At 43.4% G+C, this 22,280-nt stretch overlaps 1 protein-coding gene across 1 annotated transcript in view; it reads left to right on the top strand.

The window, feature by feature from the left end:
- LOC140907170 (dynein axonemal heavy chain 5-like) overlaps nt 1–22,280 on the top strand; it is a 266,273-nt gene that overhangs the window by 204,850 nt on the left and 39,143 nt on the right. Inside the window, exons 69-72 of the mRNA XM_073332494.1 lie at nt 2,961–3,125; nt 10,365–10,632; nt 17,750–17,871; nt 18,621–18,968. Of these exons, the coding sequence (XP_073188595.1) occupies nt 2,961–3,125; nt 10,365–10,632; nt 17,750–17,871; nt 18,621–18,968 (903 nt within the window). The remainder of the gene's footprint in view (nt 1–2,960; nt 3,126–10,364; nt 10,633–17,749; nt 17,872–18,620; nt 18,969–22,280) is intronic.

Here is a 22,280-nt window from a genome sequence, read left to right as displayed (position 1 = left end):
ATCTGTTATTTGTACAGCTCTAATCACGTCCCTTCCACTCTCACTCCAAATTCTATGCCTGTAGCCAGACTAAAGAGGAGCATCTCACTTCTCCTATCTCATCTATCATTATTCCAACTCTTACAGGTAAATTGTGGAGTAGCGCCCCTTCTCCATCTAGAGGACACCCAGCACTCCACGTTTTCCTGCAAGGCCCCACACCCACTCCACCCCCCACAAGGCTCCTCCGTGCCCCTTCCCCACTCCTCCCCATACACCCAGCAGCCGCTGAACAGCTAATTGGCAGTGGGCGGGAGGCGCCGGGGCAGGATGGGGTGGAGCTGATCGGCGGAGCCCACCGAACAGTTGGTCGGTGGGTGACTGATGGATGTGAGCACAAAGGAGCATGCACAGAATCGGTGCTTATGATCTAGTGATTGCTCCACCATAATATCTGTATACCCCAGGCCTAGATGCACAAAAGGAGTTAGACATTTTGGCACTCAGCATTGCAATGCTAAACTTTTAGGCACCTAGAAAATCACAGGAACAACATTGTGATCCACAAAGCCTGAGTTAGGAGCCTAGGTTCCCCGTACAAGGAATGGGGAGAGATAAGTGCCCAATAATGCAATCCACAAAAGCCAGCATACTAGATGGGGAGCAATCTAAGCTATCCATTGGGAGATGCCAACAAGCGAAGTGTCTGTCCCTCTGTCCCTCTTTTAGAGATAGGCATCTAAGTCCAGGCTGCAGGGAGACACCTATCTCTGCCACTGATCTACAACCTGGAACCCTTCTTATGGAATTAGGCAGCTTAGGTGTAGGAGGAGCCTGAGAAGGGACTCTCTATATACCACAATTACTCCCAACCCATGGACCCTCATTCTGCCAGGAGAAGAAACTCTGAGTCTGGATGGTGTATCCATCCTCTTTAGCATTTGAAACCTAGCAGGTGGTTCTGTCCTCACTGATCAGGGATTCTTTGTGGGGTAAATCCCCTGGCCCAGTCCACCAGAAAAAAAGGTCCACAGTTCCCTCTTGCATTCTCAAGTGTGCAACTGAACCACTTGGCAAGGAGTCTTTCATTCTTTCCAAATCTCCTTCCTTCCATGAGGAGGATATGGGAACCCTCAGGAGTGTTTCTCTCCATTTCCTGGCCAATGGCAGAGTAGAGATGAGGGGTCCAGGCAGTAATCAAGTCAGCAAGAAGAAGTTATAGAATTTCCACCCTTAGAAGGGATGACCATCATTGCCTCTTCCATGAAGACAAGGCCCTTTTGCATACTGCAGAAACATTCATTACAAAGACAAACTCTTTATTCCAGGTATCATAGAAGAGCATTCTTCCTTTGAAAGGAAGAGCACGGCACATGCTAGATGTGAAACGAACAGTTAAAATATACCTTAGTGGAACCAAACAGTTAAGAAAAAATACCTCTATTCACTTCCTTTCTCCCTATATTCTGGGGTCTGAAAGTTTCTAAATCTCCCATTGCCAGCTGGATAAGCTGCATCACCAAAGTCTATACAGTGTGACAGACCCAGACCAGTGGGGTACAGGAGTTTGGTAGAAGGCAAATATACTGGCCACTGGATAAACAGTTTTCTGTTTCCTGAGTGACCAGAGCAGGGGATGCCCTAGAGCAATCAGGAACCTGCTAGAACCAATTAAGACAGGCATGCTAATCAAGACACCTACAGCCAATTAAGAACTTTCTAGAATCAATTATGGCAGGCAGGCTAATCTAGACACCTGGTTTAAAAAGGACCTCCCATCAGTTAGTAGGGGAGTGCGCAAGGAGCAGAGAGTGAGAAGGTGTGCTGCTGGAGGACTGAAGAGGTCAAGCTTGATCAGGCTTCGGGAGGAAGATCCTGCAGTGAGGATAAAGAAGGTGCTGGGAGAAGGCCATGGGGAAGTAGCCCAGGGAGTTGTAGCTGTCACACAGCTGATACAGGGAATATTGTAGACAGCTGCTATCCACAGGGCCCTGGTCTGGAACCCGGTGTAGATGGTGGGCCCGGGTTCCCCCCCATCCTCCCAACTCCTGTTCGGACACAGGAGGAGTTCACCTGGTCTGTGAGAAACACCAGAAGGGAAGGTCTAAATTGGAAAGGGATCTGGTCTGTCCCTGACCCACTAGGTGGGACACAGAGACTGCGGGGGTTGTTCTAGTTTCCCCTATGCTGGCCAGTGATGAGATTAGCTGAGTGGACGGCAGGTTTGAGCCACTAGCAAAAGTGGCCAAACTGAGGGCTGCCGTGAATCTCTGAGGCAAGCAAATCCACCAATAAGCGCAGGACCCACCAAGGCAGAGGAGGAACTTTGTCACAACAGCTGTGGATAAACCAGTTCTAGAACGGTTCAGAGTCTGCCTAATCTGCTCACTAAGTCACATATCTTGGACTGGGGGAGAGGTCATGATCTGTAATGAAAAATTTAGTTCCCTGTCAGCCCACTCACGCCCAAGATAAGTCCTCCCGGGTGCTTCTTTAATGGGACTCTTCAAGATTCATATATATAGTTAGTACACTTGAAGAGGCATTATTGTCCAAAAGGTTATGTTTTATATCCCAGTCAAAATTTACTCTTTCAAGTTAGCTTTGGAAGTACTCATGTGAAATGAGGGCAGAAAGGGTATGGGTAAGGCCCAGAGCCTTATGGATAAAATCTGAGCTGCTTCCAGTATTTACAGGAGAGGTGCTGCCCACATGTCTTGGACTGGGAATAGGTCAGTCCCAGAAAGGACAGCATCAGGTAAGAAATTTTCTATTTAAAGCTATAATATTTGTAACTTGGGTTTAAGTTAAACTGAAAATTAAACTTAGATCTAGCTCCTCCATCTGGTCCACCAGGGCTATCTGTGAATGGTTCCTCAGTTTCCATGGTAGTAGACATTGGGTTTGTGTGACACACATTGATGTGGGTAAGGGTATACAAGTAAGATTATTTAATATGTATTTGGAAATGTTTGTTGCAGGCTCGGCACTACATTGCAGAATCTCTCGGTGTGAAATATGCAGAAGGATTTATTCTTGATATGGAAGCAATGTGGACTGAAAGTGACTGTCGAACGCCCTTGACTTGCTTTTTATCTATGGGATCTGATCCCACTGAAAATATAGAGCGTCTTGCAAAATCAAAGGTATCTTAAATCTTATTTAGTAGAGCTGCATGAACAGTGGTAAAAATTATCGATGAATATTTTGTTGAATTAGAAATTGAATTTTGATTTGCAGTGAGCTCACCCCTTTTTGTCACTTTTCACATGCATTCATATGAGCACACTTTGGTTCATGCCTGTGTTCTTAGGAAATGGATTTTGGGTCTGTTCTACTTTTCCCAGTCAGTTTGTACAAAGAGACAGCTGTTTCTGTGCCAGAGATCACCAGGAGGTATCTAGTTGTAACAAAAAAGCAGTGCTGGTCGTGTATATTGTTATCTTTTGTTTGTTCTGTGAACTGATGGCAGTTACAGTTGGAAATAGAACAATGTTTAATTAATCCAGCAGGTGAACAGATTTGTGAAAATGTTCCTCGGAAGCCTGGCTGATGCCCTGATGTGGAGGGTGTTTTGGGGTACCAGACCCACCTTTCTTAACTAGAACCGTACATACACACGCCATAGTTCCCAATTCATTTGTGTCAGTGACTGCAGTGAATGATGAAAGACAAAAGGAAACTGGAGACCATAACATTCAATACATTTGCGTGGTAGATACATGAAAAATTGCTTACCAACAGCACAGCATCATTGGAAAGGGTTGTGGTCCCTTGTATTTATGGTTCAAAATGTAGATATAAACATGAATTTACCGAGAAGAAATTTTCACCTGAATAATGGATCCCCATTATGCTGCCTGCCTATGAGGATGTATACGAGACTCTGACCAAAATTTTCAAATAAAGATGCATAATGTTATAAAAATTGGGTAAGAGTGGCCTGATATTCAAAGTGCTGAGCACCCATAGATCCCATTAGCTTCATTCGAACCTCTGGATGCTTAGCACCTTTGAAATTCAGGCCAATGTTATTTAGGTGCTTAAATAAGATACAGATTTAAGGGTCTAACTTTAGGAACACAAGTTGGATTACCCTGGGCATGATCCCCATCCCAGAGAATTTACGGTCTAGGAAGCTAACACACAATCACTGGGTGGGGAAGGGAGGCAGTTGGAGTGAGCTGGGGAATATGGCATCCTTCTTCTTAGCTCCAATTTTTTATTTTTAAATAGAGGTTGTGAAGACACCCCTGAGACAGGGACTAGGATCTGTATCTTTGTTGGAAGCAGTGCATTTGAAGGGGTAACTTGAAAGAGACAATCTCAAAATTAAAAGCAAAATAAAACCCAAACCTTTCAGTGTGGATCTTCAAGCTACCCTTCTTGTCCCCAGGGATCAGAAGACGCTCTTCCTTGGAGTATAAAAGATCCTTACTGTGATCTGATGCGGTGTGACATTTTGGGAATCACCCAGACCAGAAAGGGGTTCTGCCACCTCCTGCTTAGTTTCTTTATCCTGTGCAGCTTTGGTCCAGACCCCTGACACCAGTATCGTGCCCCCAAGCACAAGGTTTCACCCTGGCTTCCACCAGCCTAGTTACTCCCTGCAGGATGACACCAGCAGGCCGTCCAGTCCTGAGTCTCTCCAAATCCGTCCTCCCCATGCTATTAACTACAAGATACTCGGACTTTTCCCCTCTGGTTCACAGGCCCTGGAGGTGTGAAACCAGCCTCCCAGACACAAGCTCCACTCAGTTTCCACACCAGAGACCTGCTTGGGGTAGAAATAAACAAAAGGTTTATGTAATAGAAAAGCCACAGATTCAAAGATGAAATAGTAAGGGAGAGGAAACTTATACAAGTTACACAGAAAATAAACATAAATGTGCATTCTCAGGTGTTTCACTTCCATATTAGATAAAATCCCTTTTCTAATACATTCCCTCTTCTACCTATTGCTTTTGAACCGTTTCCTAGCATACCCCTTAGGCAGAGGGAGGATCCAGTGTTTCATGGACAGCAACCACCAAGTCACTGTCCTTCAGTTTCTGGATGCCTTTTGTTTCAAACCCCTTCCATTTTAAAAGGGTTCACAATTTTTTTTCCTTCAGACATGGTGACTCTTAGTTGGGGAAATTCTAGCTGGGATGTCTCAGTATCTTTCCAGTAACTCGAATGGCCCATCATTTGTCTTTTCGTGGGTGGTATAGTGCTAGGTGCATGGAGCTAGTCTCAACTGGTTGTGGAGGCAGCCCCTCCCTGCCTGTCTGTCCTCCACCCTGAGGGGTGAGGTGGAACTGCACCACAGATTATGAGCACAGTTGTCCATATACACAAATACATAAATTCATAACCATAGCCTGTCTACGTATCTCATAATGACCACTAAGTTTAGAACATTACAAACATTACAAACTCATTAAAGACCTTGCTCAGCATGTTTTTATAGCACACATGGTATACAATCAGTTGATTCAACTGCTTATTCTTTGGGGTTCAAGCCCCCTGTTCTCCCCTGTCTGGACCCTGATTGTCACAAGGGGGGTCTTGCAGGTGTTGTCCAGAAATTGATTTTTTCAGTACTCTCGGCTGCCTTCGTGATACTTGTGATTCCATGGCCTACTGTTTTGCCAATAATAGCCTCATTCCATCCTCCCTTGCTGCCAGTAATGGCAGGTCTACACTTAAAATGGTGCATCGGAGCAGCTCTCCTGTTGACATAGCGCTGTCTACACAGGGGGTTAAGATTGGTATACCAATGTCGCTCAGGGGTGTGGATTTTTCACATGTAGTTATACCGACATAGGTCTGTAGTGCCGACCTAGCCTCAGTCTCTGCTGTAGCCTCCTCTTAGAGGAAGACGAGAGATTAATCAGTCTAACCCTCCTGGCTACATGAAGGTGAGAGATCATCCTGCAGCCTCCCTATGCCAGGGATACGCACTCAACCCTGACACAACACAAGGCCTGGGCCTGCCTCTCTGTGCCAGGTGCACCAGGTGTGGGGCAGGCAGGCTCAACCTGGCAGGATATAAGTGTGGATGGGCTCGGTGGGGTGGGATCCAGGTGTGGGGTGAGAGGATTCTGTGTGGGACAATCTGGGTGCAGGCAGCTCAGTGGGGGGTCTAGGTGTGGGGGGGATCTGGGTGCAGGCAGAGGCTCATTGGGGCCGTTCCAGGTGCAGGGGCAATGGGACTCTGCCGGGGCTTCCAGGTGAACGTGGTTGGGGCTCAGCGAGGGGTCTGGTGTGGGAGTCTCTGCAGGGGGGTCTGGGTGCTGGGGGAATGGGGCTTGGTGGGGTGGGGGTCTGGGTGCAGCTAATTGGGGGTCAGTAGGATGGGGTTCAGGGGGATGCAGGGAGGTGGGGCTCAGGGTGTGTGTTTGAGTGCAGGGAGCTAAGTGGGGGGTGGTCTGGGTGTAGGAGTGAGTGTCTGGAGGCAGGAGGTCTGGGGGCAGGGGTATCCAGATGCAGGGGTTGAGGTTCAAAGAGGTGGGGTTTGGGTATGGAGGGCTAGGGGGGTTCTGGGTGTATGGGGTGAGGCTTGGTGGGGTGCCTGGGTATGGGAGGTCCAGATGCATGGGGGTTGGGCAGATGGGGGAGCAGTTCCCCGTACAGTGAGCCCTCCCCTGCAGCTGAGGAGCGATGGGTGCAGGAAGCATGGGAGGATGCTGAGCTTCCTGCAGCTGGGGGAGGTTTCTGGGGGTGGGTCTGATCCAGCCCCAGCCACTCCTTTCAGGGGTAGAGGAAGTCCCGTCTTCTGCCTCCAGCCCAGCTGGGACTAGCAACTGAGCCCATCTCAGGTTGGGAGCCACTGGCTGGGGTGTCTCCAGCCTTACGGTGATTTACCTCTCCACTGGCTGCTCCGGGTTGTACCCGTGCAGCTAGGGAGTGGTGCGTGACTGCTCTTGCAGCTTCCCTTTGTTTCCCTGTCAGAAGTCATTTTTCTGCAGGGAAGCAGAGAAATCTGTGGGGGTCATGAATTCTGCACACACTCAGTGGTGCAGAATTCCCCCAGGAGTAAAACTCCACAAGATTGCACTTGCAGAGGTTCTTTCTGATTGCCTCAGGGCAGCAGGGTTGCTCCCACATTAGCGGGAGAGGGTTTGGCCCCCATAAATCCTGGGGCTCTGCTGGAGGCAAGGACATCCATGCACAGAGCTTCACTTCTTATCTTGAGCCACACTTTCCTTTCCTACATTTTTTCCCCAGATAGTTCCTGATTAAACTAAATCCATACTGTCATACAGTAAACATCCCAATAACCAGATCAACATACAGTATTCATAAATCACTACAGAACTGCTCCAAATCCATCACACCTCCTGAAGATTTTCCACAGCATAAGGGGGTGTGATATACCCTTAGGGTACAACCTAGTCTGCAAGACCAATGAGTCCCTTTAAACTCTGCAGCCTGGGCTGTCTCTCACAGTGCTTTGCTAGTGACAAACAGCAAATACCTCCAGGTGCTGTGATCAAGCAGCCATCAACATGTAGAGGCACATGTCCAGCTGAATTGCATGAATGCTCTCTAAGCCACTCATGAATTGTATGCAGGGAGACCCCAGCCTCCAAGTCTTGCACCCCAGTGATGTCCTGTCTTACACTGCTCAAGACCTTCTCTTGAACAGTGCAAGCTCATTAATTAGTTCACCACTTCGTGACAGGAAATTGGACATGCACCAGCCTTTGTAATCTGAGCAGATTCCCCAACCGCTTTAGACAAACTCACTGGTTAGGACAAAACATTAAAATAAGTTTATTAACTACATAAAGATAGATTTTAAGTGATTATAAGTGTTAGGTACAGAGGTCAAAGTTGGTTACATAAGAAAAAAAAATAGAATCACAGTATAACTTTAACAGACTAAGCAAGATTTGAATCAAACAGCTTTTCTTAGCTCACTGGATGTTCCAGGCACTTTACAGTTCTTAATGCACAGGCTGAATTCCCTTCTCAGCCTGGGACCAATCTCCCCAGTTCAAAGTCTTTGTCTTCCAAACAATCTTCTAGGTATTGAGATGGGGGAGGAGAGAGGCTAAGAGGTGATGTCCTTGACCCTCATTTATACTTTCTCTCCAGGTGCTAGAAAGATCTTTGCTGTGACATGGGGGGGAGGTAGCCTCCATTGTGTACATACCCTCTCTGAGAGAGTGGGATTCTTTTTGATGAGCCATCAACACGTCTGGCAGGTCCTGATGTAAATCTGTCTCGTCAGTATTAGTTGCTCCTTTGTTGCCACTGAAAGGCTAGCTGTGGGCATTTCCCACCTAGCACATATTTCAGTAACAAACATATAGCAATACTTCCTAAGTTATCATACAATGATAGAACCTACAATTCAACAAGATATTAATGTTCAACACATCAAGACTTTTTAAATGATCGCTCACAAGGCATATTTTGTACAAAACATATAATTATATCACAGTGGTGAATATGGGGGTTCCAGGATGCTGTTTTGAAGTACAGAGTGTCAGAAGGGGAGAACAGTAAGCTACTACACACCCTGCTCACAGTAATGTGTGGTACTTTAACTGGAGGGATGGGGGAGCTGTTACCAGATTTGCCCATTACTTTGTGGTACGCTCATTTATTAGGGTTATTCTTCTGAGGGGAGGGGGTTCTGTAATTCTGTTAATGTACTGCTCGTGTCCCTTGTGTTTTTATATGGAGCTCTACTTCTCCCTTCTGCGAGTCCCCTCCCAATGGAGCTGTCCTGCAGGACCTAGGTTCCCCAGGGCTGAGTTCCTCCAGCCCCAGAATCAGATGAACACACACACAGACACACTAACACAGCAAGTCTGAGTGGACTGGGTCAATCAGCACTCTCAAGCTGACCCCTTATATGTCCCTGGACTCAATAAGCTGGGCCAAGCAGCACTTCCAAGCTGCCACCCTCATATGTCCCAGGTTCAGCACTATCCCCACTTTCACATTACAATTGTTCTGGAAATAACCCACTTGATGAGCAAACCCCACCGTAGTTTTGGACACTACAGGGATCTTTAGCTTAGGTAAGAGGAGCATTGCTGCGGAGTAAATAGGGAAGCCAGAAACACTAAAGAGAAGTTCAGAGAGAGAGAGGGAGGGAAGCAATCAGCTTAACCATAAAAGTTATTTCTTGAATAACCACACAAGGAGAGCCGAAACAGACATAACAGTTACATTATTAAAGATTACAAAAACTGATCAAACAAGTCAGGGTTAAAAAGTTATACCTGAGGTAGAAAAGAAAACAGAGAGAGAGAGAGCTGGGGTCTCACCACTCCATGAAGCGTGAACTGGTCGGGGTTCCCAGGTGATGGTCAGGTTCCATAGCTCAGGGTCCTGAGTGCTGGTTACAGGCAGAGCCCACAGCGCGATCAGTCCGGAGAAGATGAAGTGCCAGTGGAACTGATGCAGAGTTTGAATTCAGGCATCAGAACACTTACTTGGGCGTGCGTAGGAGTTTTTTGTAGGGAAACAACAATGGTTCAAGGGAGAACACTAGATTTGTTTATGGGTAAACTGTTTTCTTTAGGCTAGACAATAGGAACTGATCATTCAGGGGTGGTGTTCCTTCAAGGGAGTTCACAATGCAATTAGGCAGCTTCAGTATTTTGGATATCAATCAAGGGTTCATTACTAGAATTAGTCTGATGACTGCTGAGCTGGGTGTGTGTAGGCGTGGGTTCATTAACATCTGGAGCAGAGATCCCCCATGATGCAGTGCATCCCTGCTTTTCTGGTCCCAGAGTTCAGTGTGGTTCTTGCCTTGGAATCTCTGTTCTCCATGCTGTATGCTAATGGAGATGCCTCCCTGTCCCATCTTTGATGCAAATGAGGCTAGGGGAGTTGCCTTAATCTTGTCACCCTTGTCAGGAGGGGTTTAGGTGTGTCTCCCACCGCCTTTTCATTGCTTTCTGTAAGTCTTTCTTCTGTTGGCTTTGGTTCAAGCAGAAGACTGGGGTGGGGGTGCCCTTCATGAATCAGACAGGCTGGATACTGCACCCTGGTTCCCCAAGAACACAGAGCTGACTGGTGTCAGGGCATCCAGCAGAAAACTGCTGGTTATATCCAATCCACCCTTCCCTATCCATGTTGCACCACAGAAAGGTTTCCACAGAGTTATGGGGAAGGGAAGTGCAGCAAAGGTGGGTGTTTCATGGATCCTGCTGCAACCATGTTCATAGAAGTAGTTTCCTCTGAGCTTGTGCGGAAGGAGCAGAGGATAGGGGCCTGTTCAGAACCCAGATCTTCAGAGGTGTCAGCTTTAGTGCAGCCCCCTTACATTTCATTTCTTTGTCTGTTAAGTTCCATAAGCCCCTGTGGTGCTGTAAAAATAATAAGCAACACTAATAATCATTCCTAAGAGATTACAAGATACTTTTTTCTTACAGAATACTCCTTGTCGTGCCATTTCAATGGGCCAGGGCCAGGAGATCCATGCAAGGCGCTTATTAAATCAGTGTATACAAGATGGAGGATGGCTCCTTCTGCAGAACTGCCACCTGGGCTTGGATTTCCTTGATGAATTATTGGACACCATCATAACAACAGAATCTATGAACCCTCGTTTCAGGACGTGGATTACTACAGAAGTCCATTCAAAATTTCCTATTAATCTTTTGCAGTCATCTATCAAATTTACTAATGAACCACCTCAAGGTAAAAAAAATCATCCTGACAGTTGCTGCTTTTACTGATTACTCTGTGCTGCTCTATGTTCTCCCTGTTCTTCAGTTAACTAAATGCAACCCTGTGTGAATCAATTTCATTATGCATGAAGCTTTAAACTGTTTTTGTGAACATTTTCATTGTTCATTTTCTAACACAGACTATTGGCAATCTTGTTGTTTCAGTATATAATAAATTGTGAAGAATATTAGGCCAAAATCTGCAATTAGTGCTAAAAATTGATGCCTAAGTTTAGATTTTGGAGCCTAAATAAGTGGCTTGAATATCAACAGGAGCTGTGGTGCTCAGCACTTTTGCAATCAGGCTATGTACATAGATGCTTAAAAATATATTTAGGTGCCTAACTTTTGGCATCCAAGACTGCCAGAATTTTCAGTAATATACAGATGCTGTTTCTCATAATGAAATATTTTCCAACGAATGGATGGCTGTGGAACTTGAGGCTTGTAACAAGTTTAGTATCTTGCTGGAAACACAGATCATAAGTATTTACCACCATTTAGTCCTGGGATATTTAAGTTTCCAGGGTATTTACGTTTATTATAATATACCCTCCTGATTTAGAATGGTGTTTTCATTAGAGAACAAAATTATGTTCCTGTTTACAGAAATCTTTATGGTAAGGTAGAACCCCTTCCTGCTCTGAACTGAAACTACACGTATTGGGCCGGAGTGTTTTCACATAGACATGTGCAAGGAGGTTTCCTGCATCCATGGATCTTCCCTCTCTGCCTGGAAGGGGGGCTTCAAACCATCCACAACACTGTTCCCCTCCTTACACCCTGTAGAGGCTCTGTGTGGTTCAGGGTCTTCTGTGAGAAGAGGTTGTATTCAGGCAGGCAGGAGGAAGGGTTAACAGGAAAGGGCTAGCAGGACAGACATCATCCCGCACTCTAGCTCCACAGAAATTATACTGACAAGTTAACATAGCCCCAGGCCTCATTCACTTTTCTGCAGATCCTACCCAGGGTCTGTGGCAGCTGATGTGGCTGGGGTTAGTCCTTGGAAGCACGGCTCCAAAGCCACTGCGCTGACTGGAATCTGGGTGTCACAGGAGGACCAGTGGCCAGAGCTGCTGCAGGGGCACATGTTGACCCCAGTGGCTTTTACCTTTTGGGGGGACAGACAATTTGGGGTGATCATCACCAGAGAGATAATCTGAGAGGGGGCAATCTGGCTCACAGCATCTCATCCAAATTTTTCTGTTCCTGGGGTTTGGATGTATTGGTACTTCAGATAATAACAAGAATAAAATCATAAACCTCAGGGTGAACTTTCTTCCTAAGCTTGGCTGTCACCAGAGGTTTCCTGCCATAGATCCAAGTTTCATCTACCCAAAGAGTCACTTGCCCCTTCCTTATGTGGAAGTAGGCGTTAATAAGCCACACCTGCCAGACTGAGTCACCTCAGCAGGAATCAGCCAGGATCCCCCTTCTGGGTCCCAACCCTGACTGACAGGAAGCACTCTATGTTTGGTGTAGGAGATGATATTATTCCTAAATATGCATTTTTCTGTGTGTCTTTCTCTGCTAAGAATGAGGGGCTGATCTATGCTGAAAGATGGAAAGAGATTTTTATATACAAATGTTCATGTCGAAACAGGAATTTTCACAAGAATTTGCAAATTTGAAGGGCTAATGTTTGTCACTGAATCTGAGTTTTCTTGCCATAACTGGTGACATTGCACTCTGTAACAAATCTCAGATTTCTTTATATTTGTCTCAAGGCAACAGTTACCGTTTTCACACACCTTTTTTTGCCCTCAAAAATATCACCTTTTGTTTCTTCAGAAAACACAAAGTAATAAATAAATTGAAGGCTAACTCTCTTGCGTCTCATAAATTTGGCAACTTTTAATATGATTTTACTTTGGTGCATAGGTGCTGGAACAATTTGTATAGTGTGGGTGCTGAAAGCCATTGAACAAAACTGTAACCCCTAAATATAATGGAAACCACTTCAAGCCAGGGAGTGCTGCCACACCTCTAGCACCCCTACTTCCAGAACCTGTGCTTTAGTGTCGATTTTTTCATACTGCTGTACTTGGCAATTCCATTATCTCTGACCTCTTTTGTGCTGAAAAAGACACTGGCACAAAGTAACCAAGCAAAGGGAAAGAGCAGAGAGGAACAGCTGGACTAGTGCAGCTGCTGGGGGAGGTGAATGTCTCCTGAACGTGTGTATAGAGAATCAGACTGCAATTGTGTATAGAGAATCAGTCGGAAAGTGTTTATAGAGAATCAGACTGAGAACGAGGATTCTTTTGGCATCATCACATCATATGTCACATGGATGTTTTCCTCCCCAGCGGACATACAATGATTAATGTTAGTTTCGTTTTGCAGATCAGTTTGTTTCCATGGTTCATTTGCATGTGGCTAAGAGAATATGAAGTGCAGAGGTGTGCATGTAGTATATGAAACCCTATAGACTTTTCCTTACACTGTTGCTACTGAGTTCCTGCTTTTCACTAGATTGCTTTATTAAAAAAACAGAAAACACGTCATTAAGCTATAGTGAAGATCTCGAGAGAGCTGCCTGTTGCAGCCTATTTGCTAAGGTGAATTTCTTCACCATTGCATCCCTTTTCAAACCTCAGCTTCTCACTCAGGACCAGACTCTGCCTTTCAGACCAAGGTATGTGTGGAGGCGGTGCAGAGGCTTATCCCTCAAATGAGCCTCTCTTAAGCCATGGTCATGCTTTGTCTCTGAGAGGATTGCATCACAGGGGCACTAACAAGAGGCAGTCCCTATGCTCAGGAGAGTGCATGAATGGCAACCGTGGCTGATCTCTGCGCTGGAGACAGGGAGGCAAGGTTGAGGAAAGACTATTTATGCTTTCTCCACTTTGCACACCTGTGCAACAGCCAACTACAGTCTGGCTCTTGGTGTTTTAGGGACGAAGTCAGTCCTCTATTGAGAGACATGCAGGAAGCAGAGTAGAGTTTTGTCAACCATGTGTGGGTACCCAACGGCATTTTGCTAGCACAGGGAAGGATCTTTCAGGGCAGTGCACAAGAGGCTTACCCCTTAGTTTTCCTTTAAAGAAGCCACTTGCCTAATGCCTGCTGCTGGGATAAGGTGGGAAAGGAGCTGACAAGGTCTGCCTTGTCAGTGGTAGGAAGCTGTTGTCAAACCTAGGCTTCTTTGAGTGCTAGATTACAATGCTTGCAATTCTCTAGTCCTTTTTTTTCAACTACCATAGCACCGTGCAATAGTTTGCCTTTCATTTATATGTAGATGTTGCAGCTTGTTTCAATTATTGAAGTCAGTGGGAGCTTGAGAATATGTATCCAAGGTCAAATTTGATCCCTCAGTCATTTAAGCCTCTTATTTCACTATTTAACTTTCTGGTGAGTTAGTAAGAATTCTAAATGTGCTTTGCTTCTGATCTGTCTGAAAGACAGCGTGGTTTGAATTATGGAGTAATCCCAGATATTTTCACTCAGAAGGGCAGTTACCCAAGTTTCTGGTTTAGGTTCTTTTTTGTTGTTTTAAATATATTGCATCTTTTTTAGAGCATTTGTCTGTATTCAGATGACATCCTGGTTCTTTTATAAGACAGGTTGTAGCCAGTCTGCAATTTGATTTTAACAATATTCAGAGATGTGTTATGGATAATGGTTTAATTTTGAGTAGAATGTAAACTGTTTTAATGTTGTTCAGATCTTGTCCCAGATTGCCTGCACACTGTGCTGTTAAATACTGTGGTTTGATAATTTTGTCTTGATTCTTTTGATTCTCCTTTAATACCTTTAGAATATATTTTGGAAAAGTTGTAAAGGATGGCAGATGACACTGGTATTTTTTCCTGTGTCATAGAAAGGAAGTTTTCAAGTTTTATCAGTTTAGGACTTAGCCATTTATTTCACTGTATTTGAAACCTGCCTTTAAAAATTCATGCTACAGTATTTCTGGCCCTTTCATAGAATCATAGAATATCAGGGTTGGAAGGGACCTCAGGAGCTCAACTAGTCCAACCCCCTGCTCAAAGCAGGACCATTCCCAATCAAATCATCCCAGCCAGGGCTTTGTCAAGCCTGTCCTTAAAAACTTCTAAGGAAGGGGATTCCACCACCTCCCTAGGTAACCCATTCCAGTGTTTCACCACCCTCCTAGTGAAAAAGTTTTTCCTAATATCCAACCTAAATCTCCCCCACTGCAACTTGAGACCATTACTCCTTGTTCTCTCATCTGCTACCACTGAGAACAGTCTAGATCCATCCTCTTTGGAACCCCCTTTCAGGTAGTTGAAAGCAGCTATCAAATCCCCCCTCATTCTTCTCTTCCGCAGACTAAACATCCCCAGTTCCCTCAGCCTCTCCTCATAACTCATGTGTTCCAGTCCCCTAATCATTTTTGTTGCCCTCCGCTGGACTCTTTCCAATTTTTCCACATCCTTCTTGTAGTGTGGGGCCCAAAACTGGACACAGTACTCCAGATGAGGCCTCACCAGTGTCGAATAGAGGGGAACGATCACGTCCCTCAATCTGCTGGCAATGCCCCTACTTATACATCCCAAAATGCCATTGGCCTTCTTGGCAACCACGGCACACTGTTGACTCATATCCAGCTTTTCATCCACTGTAACCCCTAGGTCCTTTTCTGCAGAACTGCTGCCGAGCCATTTGGTCCCTAGTCTGTAGCGGTGGATGGGATTCTTCCGTCCTAAGTGCAGGCCTCTGCACTGGTCCTTGTTGAACCTCATCAGATTTCTTTTGGCCCAATCCTCCAATTTGTCTAGGTCCCTCTGTGTCCTATCCCTACCCTCCAGTGTATCTACCTCTCCTCCCAGTTTAGTGTCATCTGCAAACTTGCTGAGGGTGCAATCCACACCATCCTCCAGATCATTTATGAAGATATTGAACAAAACCGGCCCCAGGACCGACCCTTGGGGCACTCCACTTGATACTGGCTGCCAACTAGACATGGAGCCATTGATCACTACCCGTTGAGCCCGACAATCTAGCCAGCTTTCTATCCACCTTATAGTCCATTCATCCAGCACATACTTCTTTAACTTGCTGGCAAGAATACTGTGGGAGACCGTATCAAAAGCTTTGCTAAAGTCAAGGAACAACACGTCCACTGCTTTCCCTTCATCCACAGAGCCAGTTATCTCATCATAGAAGGCAATTATATTAGTCAAGCATGACTTGCCCTTGATGAATCCATGCTGACTGTTCCTGATCACTTTCCTCTCCTCTAAGTGCTTCAGAATTGATTCCCTGAGGACCTGCTCCATGATTTTTCCAGGGACTGAGGTGAGGCTGACTGGCCTGTAGTTCCCAGGATCCTCCTTCTTCCCTTTTTTAAAGATGCGTACTACATTAGCCTTTTTCCAGTCATCTGGGACTTCCCCCGATCACCATGAGTTTTCAAAGAGAATGGCCAATGGCTCTGCAATCACATCTGCCAACTCCTTTAGCACTCTCAGATGCAACGCATCTGGCCCCATGGACTTGTGCACGTCCAGCTTTTCTAAATAGTCCCGAACCACTTCTTTCTCCACAGAGGGCTGGTGGAGATTTGTGTTAGGAGATTTGTACAGATTTGTGTTAGGAAGCCCAGTGAACAAATGCGGATACCTTAGTACAACATCCAAACACAGTGGCTGGATTCTCATTTCATCAGTTAGGTGCTGATGTAAATGGCCTTTTGTGTGCCTATATGCCAAATGTGGGATTTTGACACCCTGTTAAGGCCCGAGGGTGAAATCAAAGTCAAAGGAAATTTTACCACTGTTTTCAGTAAGGCCAGGATTTCACCTTGTCTTTGAAAATTGGAACCACAGACACTTTTTAATATGTATCATTGTATTTCATAAGACATGTTGGATGGCTTTCTTGGTTAGCAGAATATCTATAACTGTATATTTAACTTTTTTATGTATTTATATATCTACAGTCATCGCTAATATTTAGAATCAGATTAAATATGAACAATTGTTTCAAGATTCCTGAGCTTAATTTAGGTTTGGAGCATCATCATTTATCTGAAATTAGGCTGCAGAGTTTTGGGACTCTCTTCCATTGCTTAACAAGATTGGCAACATCAAAGAAGTATTTATACTTGTGCAGTCCAAGCGGCAGAAAGTTGTATTGGAATGCTCTTAATATCAGCCTACTGCATGATTGCTGTAGGCCAGAGAAAGTGCAATTATAACAAGACTTGGAACTCATGTAGCCCTTTTCATTCATTGATATCAAAATGCCATACAGTGGTGAGTAAATAGCACTATTCCTGTTTAATCATTGGGTAAATTGAGGTGCGGAGAAGTTAAGTGATTTGCCCAAGGTCACACAGTAGGTCAGTGACAAAGCTGAGAACAGAACTTAGCTCTGCGGACTCCCAGGCCTAGGCCTGAGCAAGTGCACCTCACTGCTTTGCTTAGATTGTGGCATCACTGCTCCTACCCAAAGATGTCCTTTGTTTCATTTAATTCAGAAGGTCACACTTTAAATATTTTAAATAAAAAAACCCCACTTTTTTGTGATATACTAAATAATATGTTAAGTTATTACATAAAAACAAAAGCCATGATGATGAGGGGCTTTACAATGGTTCTTTATAGACCATTAAAAATGATCAATCCCTCCTCCAAAGAGAAAAAAAAAATTGTATGAGGGCAAATTCATATTTTAGGATGGTAACGTTTAAAGTGTTAGAATTAGAAATGGGCTTTCCCTCCAAAATTTAGACACGGATCCTGGTTTCAAACACTCCAAGTTTGTAATGTAGGGTCTGCCCATTTTAAAAATAGAGGGTTTTTTTAAAAAGAAAATTCTGCTCTGGAGCTGTGTTTGAATTTTTGACACTCTCACATTTTAGATCCAATGTTTTGGTTTAAGCCTGTCCCTATAAGCATATCTAAAATGTAATTTGACTGATACTGTATCAAAATGAATAAACAGTTCAGTGATTCAGAATATTAAAAAAAAATGATACTCTGTGTTGGGATAATCATTTCTCATAGAAGGCCATCTGTTACAACAGACCTAAATCAATCTTAAAATGCCAAGATATGGATGCTATACCTTTTTTTACTAATACAGTGTGATTTTTATTTTATTTATTTATTTTTTAGGTGTAAAGGCTGGTTTAAAGCGGACATACTCTGCTATTACTCAGGAACAGCTGGAAGTGAGCAATATGCCACAGTGGAAACCATTGTTATATGCTGTGGCATTTCTACATACAACTGTTCAGGTTATTAATTAACTGTCTTACAATTACACTAAAAAACCATATTTCATAAATGAGAATATAATTAAGAACTTGAAAGCTGTGTTAAATATAAATAATGTGGTGGGCAAAATTGAACATGTAAAATGAGAACAGCCAAAAGATGTCACCCATACCCTAAACTGAAACATACCCCCAGTACTGAACTTACCTGCCCACACTGATCATATCCCTCCACCAGGAGACACCTGAGAGGAAAATAGATAATATACACCTTCACCCTCCATGAAAGATCTTTTCAGGAATTAATCAGGTGGCTGTCATTGAACTTTTTAAGAACAATTATGAAAATATTTCTATCCAGTCATTTGTAATACCTGCTCCTTTGCCTCTCCCTGTGGATTATATTAAAAAAATAAGATTTCAGTTAATTAATTCTGGGGCTGATTTTGTTCTCACACAAGTGTAAATCAAGAATAGTTTTATTGAAGTCAGTGGAGTAAACACAGTTAGAATCAAGCTCAGTGTCCCTTTAATTTCTATTGATGGTTAGTGGATTATTGCATTTTGAAGTGAGCTGTAGCTCACGAAAGCTTATGCTCAAATAAATTTGTTAGTCTCTAAGGTGCCACAGGTTCTCCTTTTCTTTTTGCAAATACAGACTAACACGGCTGCTACTCTGAAACCTGCATTTTTAGTATATTTCACAAATTCTTTTACACGTAGAATTTCTGTTACTAAACTTCACCCTTTTAAACATCTCCCTCCATTAGGAAAGACGAAAGTTTGGTCCGTTGGGCTGGAACATCCCTTATGAATTTAACCAAGCAGACTTTGCAGCCAGTGTGCAGTTTATTCAGAATCATTTGGATGCGGTTGACATTAAGCGTGGGGTGAACTGGAGCTGTGTTCGCTATATGCTTGGAGAAGTACAGTATGGTGGCCGTGTAACAGACAACCTTGACAAAATGTTGCTAAATACATTTGCTAGAGTGTGGTTTGGAGAGAGTATGTTTACTGACAAATTTTGCTTCTACAAAGCTTACATTATTCCAAAAGGCAAGACAGTTGAAGACTATCTCCAGCACATAGAGCAGCTGCCAATGGTCGATACACCTGAGGTAAAAATGTTTTAAGTTTTAAAGCATTAAGAGAGTTATACTAATTAAAGTGCTAGACTTTTCTAATCATCCATATATGGAACAGGGCAGAGCTCAGACAACAGACATTATGAAAATGAAAACAATTGTTCTCACTTAACAAGCCAGTGTTATCATCTGGGCCTGTTCCATTTTGAGAACAGGAAGTTGTTAGTTGAAGTTGAAATAAAAATGGATGCTCTTGACTTCTGTATCACTGTTATTAACTGTTCATAATGCATATACTATGAGGTTTACAAATGCCTCTGAAGATAACATGTATTGGAATTAAAATGCACCGAATATACAGACTTGTTTCTGAGACTATTTAATCCACCACCACCACGTGCTAGGTAATAATGTGAAAGGACTCCGTACTTGTAAAATTAAACTGTCTCTTTATTAAGAGAACTGTTTGCAGAGATCCTGATTGGTTTCCTGCTGCCTCCTCCAAACTCTTTCCTCCGGCAACCTGGGCTCCTCCCTCCAAGTTGCATGCAGGTTGCTGCAGGGATTGATCCATGAATGCCTTGTCTGCACTGGTGTTTTTTTATGCTAGTGTAGCTGCGCTGAGATAGCTACACTGGTGCAAATCTCTAGTGTAATTGTACTGTACCACTGTAAAAGGTGACTTGCACCAGTGTGGCTTTCTCTGGTTGGATAATGAGGTAAAATTAGTATAGGCACAGTGCAACGTGACTACCGTAATGGCTCAGACCAGTGCAGTTTGTCCCGTGCAAAAAGCCCATTGTAGGCAAAGCCTGATTTTTACTTTGTAGTGGTATAATCCAGAATTGAAGGTTCCTCTTCTAATTCCAAGAAAGGAAACCACAGAGGTACTTCCAAACATACAGAATGGACTATCGGGATTCTACAAAAGAGCTGCAAAAATAGATGACATCATCTGAGTTCTTGATGGGAGAGAAGCAACTGTGGAAAAGCGCTGGATAAAATATCTCTCTAAAGATACTTGGTCAGATCCCCTAGCTCCATTGATTTTGGGTGAGATTCTGACCCACCATCTGTCCAGGATTCTCATTTCTGGGTCTTAGCTTCTTAATGCAACTCCCTTAGCTATTAAGGTTTTGGAGCCTTAAGGCAGCAATAGCGGGGTAAGTGCAAGCCAGACTCCCTACTGGCTGATGTGCACCTTCCCCAGCTGAGTGTAAATGCTGCTCTCCCAACATTCCAGTGGATCCATTTTGATCATAGTCAGTGAAGCAGGTCACCACAGGAACTGCATCCCGTCAGCTTCAGCTCTTTCCCAGATCTCAGTTCTGGTTCCTGCACCTGCTTTTCGTCAGTGTTTTGAAGCCTGCTTCAGAATTTGGGGGCTTATTTTCTCAGTATTTTGTTGCCTGCCAATCCAGATTTGTGGGTTTTTTTTTAATATACGGGAGTTCTGCCTTTCACTTCAATGGTGTAGGATTGAACCCTGAATATGCAAAGATCTCTTTCTCCTACAAAAGACTGACCCAGATTCTCACAGGTCATGAGGAAAGTGACAACTTCCTTCTGTCACTCCAAGCTCCTTCTGAATTGCTGTTGGAAACCCCTGACCTTTTAAGCTCAGTCTTCTCTGGTCCAAGAAGGATATTGTATTAGTCAAGACAGTATAATTTTTGTTTCCTCCTATCTCCATTTTTGGTTAAGAAAGACAGATTGAATAAATCTGACTGCTGTATCATTGCTCCTTTGATGAAATTCAACCTTCGCATTAGTAAATCAGAATAAACACTGTCTTCTGAAGAGAGCTATTGAATTCAGAAATCCCTTTGAAATGCACTTAGATTTTAGACAGGAGGGAGTGGAGTGTTTACGGCCGGATTTGAAACTCAATAGTCAGTTGAAAAACTAAGGGGTACAGTTCTGGATTCCTTATGCATCCAAAACACCCTTTAAATTGAGTTTCTAGATTAGTGTCCAGAAGGATTAAGGACACTGAACTGCCCCAGGATAATACAATTTTTCTGTTTTTTCTTTATTCTCCCATGCATGCACAAAGATGCACACAAGACCAAATTCATCCCTGGAGTAACTTCTCTAACTTCAGTGAAGTTACTCCAGGGATAAATCTAGCCCTCAGTTTAGGACTATAATTTACATACACAAAGGAAGACATTTTCTCTTATTTTGAACTAAGACAGAGGCATTACTACAACTTCACTCTAGCAAAAATGAAGCTTTTCTGTTTTTAAAATGATAAAGATGATATGGTTCCTGCCAGCCATATCCTAATTCCTTTGCCCGGAGAAAATCTCACTCTCTTCAACAAAAGAGATCAGAAAATCATGAACATCTTTAATCTCCAAATGCTTTATTGTATTCCATGATAGTCAATACAGATGTAATACTGTGCATTGACTCTTTCACATATTTCTAAATACGCAGGTTGTATTAACTTTACAAGTTCTATCTGTGAAATATGTTTTAAATCCTACTTGGAGCCTAATTCAATGGGAATTGTGTGCACACACTGTGTCTGCAAGTAGAACTGGATCTATGACAATAACACTTTCAGGGCCAGATTCCCAGGTGGTTTAAACTGGTGCAGCTCCATTTACTCTGATGCACTTACACCAGCTGAAGATCTGACTCTGAATTTTTAAAGTTGCAAGCATAACAATATTAAATTTAATCGTTTTATGCCTTTTATTCTTAATTTTACTGATAATTAAAAGTGTCTTGTGTATATGAAATGAGCTGATGTCCACAGTCCAGTTCCTGATGGACAAGAATCACCATCCAAATGGACAGTTAAAGACTTACTGATAGTCTCAGCAGAGAATACAAAGATTGAATAAGCATGAAGTCTGAACTGTTGTTATCTTCTATGGTTGCTGTTTTTAGGTCAGGACTGAAGCAGGGGAGGGCATAGGTCACTGCTCATGTTATACCTCTTTCAGACTAAATAAAAGAATCAAGTCTTCACAGCCAGGGGAAAAAGACTTAAAACCAGAAAGACATAACACATCCAGAATATATCTCTGTTCATAACATCTGTATGGGTGCTCTTAAATATATATACAGCTTGGGTTTTGTTTTTTATTGTCCATGTTTTAGAACCTAATCCACCAGTACCACTCCTAACAAATAAATTAGAGAAAAGAGAAAATTAAAAAGAAAGACAACTTGGGGGTGGGGAGTCAGAAATGGAAAATGATGGAAAAGTAATGATAAAGGAAACATCATAATTACTAATATTTATGTCTTGTACAATACCATACATGTGCATATCTTTCACATGACTATATACTGAAGTAGTCAGTACTGTAGTCACTAGTAACTTTTCTG

This window comes from Lepidochelys kempii, chromosome 2 (genome assembly GCF_965140265.1).
Source record: "Lepidochelys kempii isolate rLepKem1 chromosome 2, rLepKem1.hap2, whole genome shotgun sequence".
Lineage (NCBI taxonomy): Eukaryota > Metazoa > Chordata > Testudines > Cheloniidae > Lepidochelys > Lepidochelys kempii.
This window is presented reverse-complemented; position numbering and strand designations above follow the sequence as displayed.